At 30.4% G+C, this 10,723-nt stretch overlaps 1 protein-coding gene across 1 annotated transcript in view; it reads left to right on the top strand.

The window, feature by feature from the left end:
- Positions 1-1,006: 1,006 nt before the first annotated feature.
- Positions 1,007-10,723, top strand: part of LOC117169622 (uncharacterized serine-rich protein C215.13-like) — an 11,893-nt gene continuing 2,176 nt past the window's right edge. Inside the window, exons 1-3 of the mRNA XM_033356077.1 lie at positions 1,007-1,446; positions 6,462-7,144; positions 7,226-7,328. Of these exons, the coding sequence (XP_033211968.1) occupies positions 1,280-1,446; positions 6,462-7,144; positions 7,226-7,328 (953 nt within the window). The 5' untranslated portion in view covers positions 1,007-1,279. The remainder of the gene's footprint in view (positions 1,447-6,461; positions 7,145-7,225; positions 7,329-10,723) is intronic.

The raw sequence follows: 10,723 nt of genomic DNA, 5'->3' as shown, positions 1-10,723 counted from the left end.
AAATATATAAAGGAATACCTGAAACTGTGAATGAAAAATATATTATTGATAAATCATGAGTACAGATCCATTTTTAAAATAATTTATTTATTTAATATTTACTGATAAAATAAAACTGTTTTTTATCAAAAATTTTCAGCTCCAAATACTTTTAATTTTTAATTGTTTATATCCTCGAAACTGCACTTTAATTATTTTTAAACCTGTTAAAATATAGCTTGGGCAGATTTTTCTTCTGAAAATTCGTAAAATTCTCGGTTTTCCAGTCCTACAGCCACCTAGTTCTTTATAAAAAAATCTTCGATTTTAAAAACTTCTAATTTTTTATTTTTTAACCCCTAAAACTGCATTTTAAAATTCTTCAATTAAAATATATGCTGAAAAACAACCAAATTTAAATGGAAAATTTTGAAAATGATAGAGTTTCGAATTAAGCATTCTAAACTAAATGTTATAATAATCTATAAAAATCACAATTTAGAAAATTAAAAAAAAACGGTTGAAATCAAAGTTGGAAAACATTTTTATTATACAAATTTTGTAACATTCGCGGTCAAAAAATAAATTCACTGTAATTTCCCGGTTTTCCAGGTTTCCCGGTCCAGCGACCAACCTGCACTGCATTATATAATTTTCTTTAGTCAGAACTTTCCCACTTGACTTCAATTTCATTTTATTTGACACAGATACGTCATTTTTTGTCAGCAGAAAGAAGTTATGAAACACATAACCTAAAATTATAGTTAATCCGTATTTTCTTTTAACGATTTTCAACATTATTATAATACATTTTATAAGGATTCAAATATTTATACACCTGAAGTACAAGAAATTTTAATTCTTACATTTTGCATTTTAAAATCCCTTACGTTTGCCGCCCTTTTTATCCAAGATGGAGAAATTAAGCGTGGGTCCTTATTGGTTCGGTTTTTTTTTACTTGCGCGTGGCTAGACCATGTATTTGTTAGATCATGTCTAGGACCATATCTTTGGTAAAAATAAACGCCGCTTTTTAGCTTGGGAATGTGTTTTCAACATGAACATACCGTGTGTGTGTCATGTCATGACTAATGAAATTGTTTGACAGTAACTGAAAAAGGGCTAGTTGAAAAAGCGGATGAAAACAGAGTTTAGAATTGCGACGGTGGAGTGTGATTTGTGAATATTGTGATAAGACTTGTTGTCGTTACATAGAGGGTAGTTTTCTCTTCTAGAACGAGCTATATAAGTAAATTTTCCCTAGCTGATTCTGTTCCTGTGTCAGTGTCCTGTGACGAAAATGTCGCTAGATGATTTGAGTGATTCGGAACTGCGAAACAAACTCGTCGAGCATGGCTTTCCTGCCGGCCCTGTCACGCAATCTACAAGAAAAATTCTTGTTAAAAAGCTGAAGAATCTCCTTGAAACAAAAGGGGGTAGTGCCTCCAGACACTCATTGGCAGCAAGGTAACCTCACATTTATTCCACTTTCAGTCAAAATGCTCCTATTTTTCTCTAATTTCACGCTTATATTTTCAATCAGTTACAAATCACTTTTTAAATGTCATGTAAAAGAGAAAAACGTGCATAAAAATGTTAGATCAAATAAAACTGAATCCCGTTCAGTACCGATCAAATAATGATACATAACCTGATTAAAATAAAAAATTGAATTTTTTGTTATAAAAACACGGTCAAATCTCCACATTTTTATTGCCGGATTTTGGAATATTGAGAATTGGCTCACATTTCATCAGTTTGTAAATAGTTTTGGTAAAACTATAGAGTAGCGGCTTCTCCCGTATAACCCTTTAACGTAAAAAATATCAAAAACATGTTATTATTTGATGAATTCTAAATGAAAAAGATGGGGGAAGAGCATTTTTAAACCACATTATGATTTTCTTTACAAAAAAATAAGCTGAAATGCATCTTGCATACCAGGCTGAAATCATTATACTTTGATAACAAAAATTAATCCTGATTGAACTTGTATATACTAAACTTCTGTAAAATACATGAAGTCTAACAGTGTTACTTATTAGGTAAATAAAAAAGAAACATTTTATTAACAAACAAAAAGCATTACCTCAAAGATATTAAAGACACGTGAAAAGTGATTTACAATAAAATTACAAGAACTAATGGTAGGTCTAGGTTATGAGAAAAATGGTTTTTTCTGTGTCTATACGTTTGGACAATATTGTATGTTCATGCACATTTATAATAATGCGATCGAGTCTAAACGTACGAATCTGGAAAGGGGAAGGGAGAACTGGAAAAAGGAAGAGCGTGTGGGTTGTATCCAGACGTATAGACACAGCCCATGCCGCCTTTCCTTTGTTATCTTCTGTTTACCTTTTCTAGTATCAACCTGGAAAGGAAAAAAAGAGCTGGAAAAGGGAAGAGAGTTGGTTTGTGCCTGACAATGTAGACACGATGCACATCCTTTCCCCTTTTCCAGCTTCCCCCTTTCTGCGTTAAGAGCATGTGATACTTACAGTTTCCCCGGCTTTTTTTCCACATAAATGAAAATTAAAAAAAAACTGAATTTGGAGATGCTATGAAATATCATAGCGGACGTCCCCGGACTCTTTTTTTGAGGGGAAATAACAAAAAAAAATTATTGTGCCAAATAAAAATTGTATGCATATGCATTATTTTGAGGTTACGTCGTTTTTCATCTCTGCCTTTCCGATGATCCGGAAATTATTTATGGAAGGTAGTTCCGGGAGATTAGTTACTATGTTTATTTGTAAGTCCAAAGTTTTCGGCCAAAAATATTGTGTAGTTTGGAAGTGACGCTCTGGTGAATTGTAACACACATAACCTCGAAATATACACGCACGTTGTTAGCAATATCAAAAATTGTTTGATAAAAAAATAACAAAAAAAAAAGTTTGTGGGGACGTCCGTTAGCATGTTCGCTATCATTTCCCAAATTTTTAAGAAATAATATTTATTATTCTAGAAAAAAAGCCGGGGGAACCTAAAACTGGTAAAATCGACAATTTTCTAAGTATCACATGTGATACTTAGAAATTGTCGATTTTACCAGTTTTAGGTTCCGACGCCTTTTTTTCTTTAATAATCAATATTTTGTCTTAAAAATTTGGGACATGATAGAGACCATGCTAACGGACGTCCCCACACACTTTTTTTTTTGGTTTAGTTCAAAAAAGTTTTAATTTAGCAAAATCTGATTAATTTGCATAGCGCTTAGGAATTAGTATCGATTTTACCAGTTTTAGGTTCCGACGGCTTTTTTTCTAGAATAATCAATATTTTGTCTTAAAAATTTGGGGAATAATAGCGAACATGCTAACGGACGTCCCCGCACACTTTGTTTGTGTTTTTTTTTTTTTCAAAAAATTTTTTGATATTGCTAACAACGTGTGTACATTTGGAGGTTATGTATGTTACAATTCTCCTGTGCGCTACTTCCAAACTACACAATATTTTGGCCGAAAACTTAGGATTTGCAAATAAACATAGTAACTAATCTCCCGCAACTAACCCTTTTTGCAGGCAATCAAAAAAGTTTATTTCATAAATAATTTCCAGATTATCGGTAAGGCAGAGATGAAAAACGACGTAACCTCAAAATAATACATATGCATAAAATTTTTATTTAGCACAATAAATTTTTTTGTTATTATCCCTCAAAGAAGAGTCCGGGGACGTCCGTTATGATATTTTATAGCATCTCCGAATTCAGTTTTTGAACATTTTCATTTTTGTGGAAAAAAGCCGGGGAAACTGTAAGTATCACATGCCCTTAAGTAAGATATAATAATGAAATTATGAATTATTGATAACCTTTTTCATTTAGAATTCATCAAATAATAACAAGTTTTTGATATTTTTAAACTTTAAAGGATCATACGGGAGAAGCCGCTATTCTATAGTTTTACCATAGTTTTTAGTAGAAAGTTGCTTTTCACATTTGCTTCTGGTCCGGAAGTTTCAGAAAGTCAGGGAATGTCTAGAATAAAAATCAAGTATTTTTTTGAAAATTGGTCTTTTTTGGTTGAAACATCGAATATTATATTTTTCGAAAATCAATAATATTGTTAATAACTAGTTTTTTTAATATTCATAGTTTAGTTGAAAATTTATATCTGGTTGAAAATGTAACTATTTTGTTGAAAATTCGTTTTTTTTTGTTTGAAAATTCAACTATTTTTCTAGAAAATTTAACTGTTTGCTTCTTTTTATTTTTTTTCCCTCTTGACTGAAAAATCTTGCATTAAAAGGAAGTGACTATTGTCTATATGTACCGTAAAAATTTGGCTATTTGTACCGGAATTTCGGTACCCTCAACCACTGCCTTATTAAAAATTTAGATCATTTTTGGTTGAAATATCCATCATATTTTTTTTTTAAATATTCATCTTTTATGGTAGAAACTTGAATTATCTTGTTTATAAACGAACAATATTGTTAAAAAATCATCCTCTGTGGTTAAAATTTAAATGTTTTGTAGAAAATTCGTACTTTGGCTTGAAAATTCCACTATTTTGCTTGAAAATTCAACTATTTAAGTGTATGGTTAAAAGTCCCTTTTTTTGGTTGAAAATTTATCTTTTAACTATTTCATTCTGCATTCATTTTGTGGCAGAATATTTATCTTCTGGGTGACTTGGTGATATTTTTTTGGTTGAAAATTGATTTATTATGTTATTGATCTATTTTTTATAATTTTTTTTAGTATATAATTAATCCTCTTGGTTGAAAATTCATATTTTTTAATGAAAAAGATTTACTTACTGAAAATTAATTTTTTTCAACTGAAAATTAAACCTTTAATCAATTTTGTGTGGAAGGTTTCTTCTTATAATAGAAATTTAATCTTCTATGTGGAAAATGTACTGTTTGCGTGAGAATTTACCGGTTAAATTATAGAATAGCTGGTACCCCCCTTTATCTCCTGGAATTTTTTTTCTCCAAAATCGTACTATTGGAACATGAAATTGAAGTAAATTCAAAGTGATTTGTTAAAAGAACGCATTAAAATTATTGTTAGTTGCATTATTATATTGTGTCAAATATGGGTCTACCAAAAATTTTAATTTGCCGTATTTAACTTACCGTTTAAGTCCTTTTACAAATCCCGGCAAAGTAAAAACTTATACATAAGTGTAATTTGAACTTTTATTTACATATCATGACATATTTTGCTGTTTGTTTTGTTCATATAAACCATTTTAATTACAAAAAAAAAAGAGTTGCCAGAGTTGTTAAAGAAAGAGTCGTTTCAAATTCTAAAGCACCTCGACCCCTTTTCCAACTTTAAAAAATTACAAAAGAAATTTTTATAATTGGTTATATTGATAAAAATAATTCACAAAATATGTTCCATTTTATAAAAAAAGATTAAAATTTTTCGTATAGATACTCTTCTTCCCAGCATGAATTCCTAAAAAAAACTTTAATGGTAAGTTGATTATGGCAAATTCAAGTTTTTGATAGATCCATATTTGATACGTTATAATAATGCAATTAACAATAATTTTAATGCTTTCTTTTGACAAATCGCTTCGAATTTACTTCAATTTCATGTTTCAATACTTTGATTTTGGGGGAAAAAAAATTTCCATGAAATAAAGGGTTGTACCAGCTATTCTATAATCTAACCGAATTTACCTATTTGTGGTCAAAATTCAACTATTTTGTTGAAAATTCCTCTTTTATTGTAGAAAAGTAATCTCCGTAATTAAATTTCGTCTTTTTGGTTAAACATTAATTTCATTGGTTGCAAAATTTAACTATCATGTTAAAAATTGATGTATTTAGTTGAAAAATTAAAAAAAAATTTTCGTAGGGAATTCATCTTTTGTGTAACAAATTTAACTATTTTGTTAAAAAATCATTTATTTGGTTTAAAATTTAATTATTTTTTGTTGAAATTTGTTTCTTTTAATTAATTTTTTGTTTTAAATTGAAAGTGTAAATATTCAATTTTTGCTTGAAAATTGATCTTTTTCAGTTTTTTTCTTTATTGATTAAAAAATCTTTCTTGGCTCTAAAAATGTAACACTTTTATTTAAAATTCCTTCTCTTGATCTGCACTTTTCGTTAAGAATGAAGTTTGTTTGTCGATTATTCATCACTTTGGTTTAAAATTAATTGCTTTAACTGCAATTTTATCCTGTCATTTTTTGTTCAAACATGATCTTTTTTATTTGAAAATTTAACTATTTGACTGGATGGCCCCTTATAATATTGTGAATGGCTGTTGCAACTAAAAGCCTTCAAAATAAATTTAGAAACAAACCTTTTTTGCATTAACATTATTAATATCCTAGAACCTAGGTGTAACGTTGTTTCTATATCTAAAAGACAAATTTCGAACGTTCAGCGAAAATGAAAAGTTGATCAGGGAAAAGTCGGGGGATTTCGAAATTGGGATTTTGTAACAACCTTGAATCATTCACAGATATACAAACTAAACATAAAAAATTGTTTATTTTGATTCAAAGGTACAGCAGTGATGAAACAGATGAAGATGCCACAGGGACTTCAAGTAAAAAGAAGAAGGCCAGTGCAGCCTCTCGGCGGCAAACTTTGGCAAATCCAATGCCTCCGCCTTCGTCGACGTCTGTTGTTTCCAGTATATCGAGTACATCAAAGTCACCAACGAAAAAAAGATCTTCCATGCGAAGTTCCGAAACTGTTGACTCGGAATTCAGTTCTCCTGCTCCACCCTCTATGAATAGAACATTTGAAAAAACGGAACAGACCAAATTTACAAAAACTTACAAATTTGCCTTGGCGAATGATGGATTGGAGACAGGTTCCGACTCGGACATGCCTGAAGAATTGGAGAGAACTTTCCAGTCTCCGAAGTTTGGTGTTACCTCAAAGTCGTATGACTCAAGAGCTCAGAATCAAAGTCTTTCGGAACTTGGACAGACCTCAAAGCCCTACGAAAGTAAATCAAAGTCCGTGTACATAACAAATGATGAAAATTTTTCATCATCTCAGTATAATAGCATACCATCTGCGCCAGTCACACCAAGTAGAGGAGATACTGGGAAAGAGTATGGAAACCAGGACGATATTCTTGCCAATTATGATACACCGTTTTTGTCAGATTTTACGAGAAGGCTCAGTTCAAGAACTTCTATGTATGTTCCTCAAATTTCCAAACCCACTCCTAAAAGTAAGTTCTGTACGAAAAAATTATTTTAAATATTTTTTACTCTATTGAATAATTATTATTCAATATTTTTATTCCTTTCAGGTCCGGTTTATCGTCAGGTTTCGGGACTGTCGTCGGAACTTAAAGGATTTGACACAAACGGCCATTATTCTACCTCGCGATCTTCGTATCCATCGAATTCAACGTAAGAGTTATACAATTTCGATTTTTAAATTATCAGTGTACCTAACTCATGGGAGAAAAACAGTGAAAGACCGGAAATTCTATTCAGTTGCTTTGGCTTCAAACATATTTTCAAACTTTTTCGCCGATTGGCTAAAATAACGTGTCTGGCATATCAAAAACCGAAATGTTTCTAAACATTTCAAGGAATTTCAGAAAATTCCAAAGATTTCAAAGAATTTTAAGAAATTTTTAGGGATTTTAGCAGCGACTCGGGGTTTTATAGGATCCCGAAGGACTTTAAAGGTATTAAAAAAAATGCAAGGGATTTTCAAAAAATGTCTAGAGAACTGAATACGTTCATTCAAATTTTTTTATGTTGAAAGATATTCATTACTACATTTTAAAAAAATGTCGAAGAATTAAACAAATGTAGTACATTTTAAAAGATTCCAAAGAATTTAAGGAGACTTTAAAGAATTTCGTAGAATTATAATAAAATTTCAGACGATTTAAAAGTTTTCGAACATTTCATTTCAAGAAATTTTACAATATTAAAGAGATTCATACGATTTTAAAAGAACTTAAAAGATTTCATAAGATTTTAAAAAATTTCTATAGATCGCGAGGGATTACAAAAATGGAGTGTTTTTCAGGGATTTTAGAGTATTTCAACAGAATTCAAGGTTTTTTTTTAGATTTCAATGGATTTTAAAGATTTTAAGGGATTTTAAATATTAGGGCATTTTTTAATATTTCAAGAAATTAAAAAATCTTTTGAGGAGTTTTAAAGGGCTTATCTGATTTTGTAGGATTTTCAAAGATTTCATCATTTTTTCAAGAATTTTGAATGATATTAGATTTTAAGATGTTTTTTTGGAATTTTATTCGAACTTTGTGGGATTACTAGGCATTTCAGAAGATTTAAGGAATTTTATGAATTAAAAATGATTTAAATACATAGCTTAGGGTATGTTAAAAGATTCCAATGAATTCAATAAGAATTGCTGTTTGAAAAGCGTTTTCAAAGAATTTCATGGGATTTCAAGGATTTTAGGGTTTTTAAAAGATTCGGAAGGATTTGACGCGATTTTATGGAATATTTTTTCTGACCGTCGCTTCTTACCAAATTTTGAAAAATGATTGCATTCTAATAAATGACGGCTTATTTTTTCCGGAAAAACATTTTCTACAACTCTACTGTTTTTAATTTTTATAGTAAATTTTTCTTGTTTTTTTTTTCTAGTAGAGTTGTAGAGAATTTTTTCCGGCAAAATAAGCCATCATTTATTAAAATGAAATCATTTTTCAAACATTGACAAGAAGCGACGTTAGGAAAAAATGCAATTCCAAAAAAAATGGTGAAATTCAATGTTTTTTTATTGTCGTGAATTTTTACTTTTTTTTTAAATAGTATTTTTTATGTGAAATTACATCAGTTATAATATTTTGATATTTAAGATCATAGAAAAACTATTTTTTCGGAAATCTGACATTTGTCACAACTACCTTAATTCGTAAATTAGTATTGGTAATTTTACATATATCTTTTTGAAATCAAAGAGACCAAGATTTTCGTGTGAAAATAAAAATATAAAAACTACTTATAATTTGGAGCAGGGAATTTTGTAACAGATATCTGTAATTATCAATTTAAAAGGAAATTTTCTAAATGAATTATTATAGTTCGGACTTTGAACAGGGAATTATTGAAAATTAGGGTAATTTTGATTTGGAACAGAGAAATTTCCTAAGCAATATTATATGCAATTCCGAATTGAATCAGAATTGGGGAAAAAATCTAATTCAAATCTGAAACAAGAAATTTTCCAAAATAATTATAATTCTGACCTAGAACTAGAAATTTTCCAAAAGCTTTATCATTCTGACTTGGAAATATAAATTTTCGAGAATTACAATTTCAACATGAAACGGGAAATGTTTGAAAAGAATTATGATTATGGTTTTGAATAGGGAATTTAAGAGGTATAATTCCCAGACCGGGAAAATGAAAAAATTTACCGGAGAAACTCAGGTATTTAACCTGTGGATACCACATTCCATCTGCGCATACTTGTTTACCACACTTGCGCGATAAAAATAATTCAAACAAACATTTTTTAAATAGTAAAAAAATTAAAAGAACCACATTAAACAAAACATTCAATAAAATATAAATATTTGTTATGGCTGTCTGAAAATAAAGTGTTTTTAAAGCATAACAAAATCAGTCAATACTTAATCTAGAAGGTTGTAAAATAGCTTGTAAAATATTATTATAAAATATGAATGCAGAGCTAAAAGTAAGTTATTCTACACCTTATTCCGCAAAAGTACTGCATCAAGATGCAATATGAGTTGCTCTTCAATAAATTGATCATTCGATTCCTGCTCAATATTTTCAATATCAGAGACAATAAATTCGTCCTCATCTCCTTCCGAGTCGCCGCTATCATTTTCATCTTCATCAGAAGAAGCGTCTATGTTAGCACACCCGCTCGGCAGCTGCGCAAATTATAATCAGAGGTTGGTGCGCCAGCCATACTGAAAAAAAAAAATAATGAAAACTAGTTTTTACTAATTTTATGTACTACCATTATTTATAATTTTGTACAATGATTCAAACTTAAGAGCCTCAAACTTTAAGAAAATTTCGAAAATAAATCAAGAATTTAGAAAGGACCCCGCACTAATTGTATGGGAAAATGGCTTTCGGTGGATTTAGCTGAAACTTTGTAATTTTTAAGGTTATAAGTGCCGGATGAAAATTCCGTAAAAAAAAATCCAAAAAAATGGACAGTTTTAGCGCTATGCGGCGTTAAGCGCTCAAGATCAGTGAATAAAACGAATTACAACAAATTTTGTTACAAAAGCGATGTTCACATAGAAATGACGGTTCAGATCGTGGTCTGTCATATTTTCGCCTACACCGTTGACTCATATAGCGCGCTTCTCAAAACGATCAAACGCTAAGCGCCCAAGATTTTACCTTGACTAATTAATCACTTCTCTAAAGGCAGAAATGGTACACAAAGTAACATTAGTAACTAGTGCGCACATACCGATAATAACATTCCACCCTTCGCAAGAGGGTTGAATGCTAAGCGCTCAAGATCAGCGAATAAAACCAATCCTAGTAACTTTAGCGACAAAAGCGATGTCACTATAAGAATCACGTATCAGAAAGTAGTCAGTAATATGTTTAGCCAAACCAATGAGTTATATTGCGCGCTTCTCGAAACGATCAAACGCTAAGCGCCCAAGGTTTGAACTTGACTAAGTAATTACTTTTTTAAAGAAAGAAATGGTATCCAAAGTAATCTTAGTAACTAGTGCGCACATCGATAATAACAGTGTACCCTTCGCCAGAGGGCCGAACGCTAAGCGCCCATGATCAGCGAATAGAACCAATCCTAG

Source organism: Belonocnema kinseyi, chromosome 3, assembly GCF_010883055.1.
Source record: "Belonocnema kinseyi isolate 2016_QV_RU_SX_M_011 chromosome 3, B_treatae_v1, whole genome shotgun sequence".
Taxonomy (NCBI): Eukaryota; Metazoa; Arthropoda; class Insecta; order Hymenoptera; family Cynipidae; genus Belonocnema; species Belonocnema kinseyi.
This window is presented reverse-complemented; position numbering and strand designations above follow the sequence as displayed.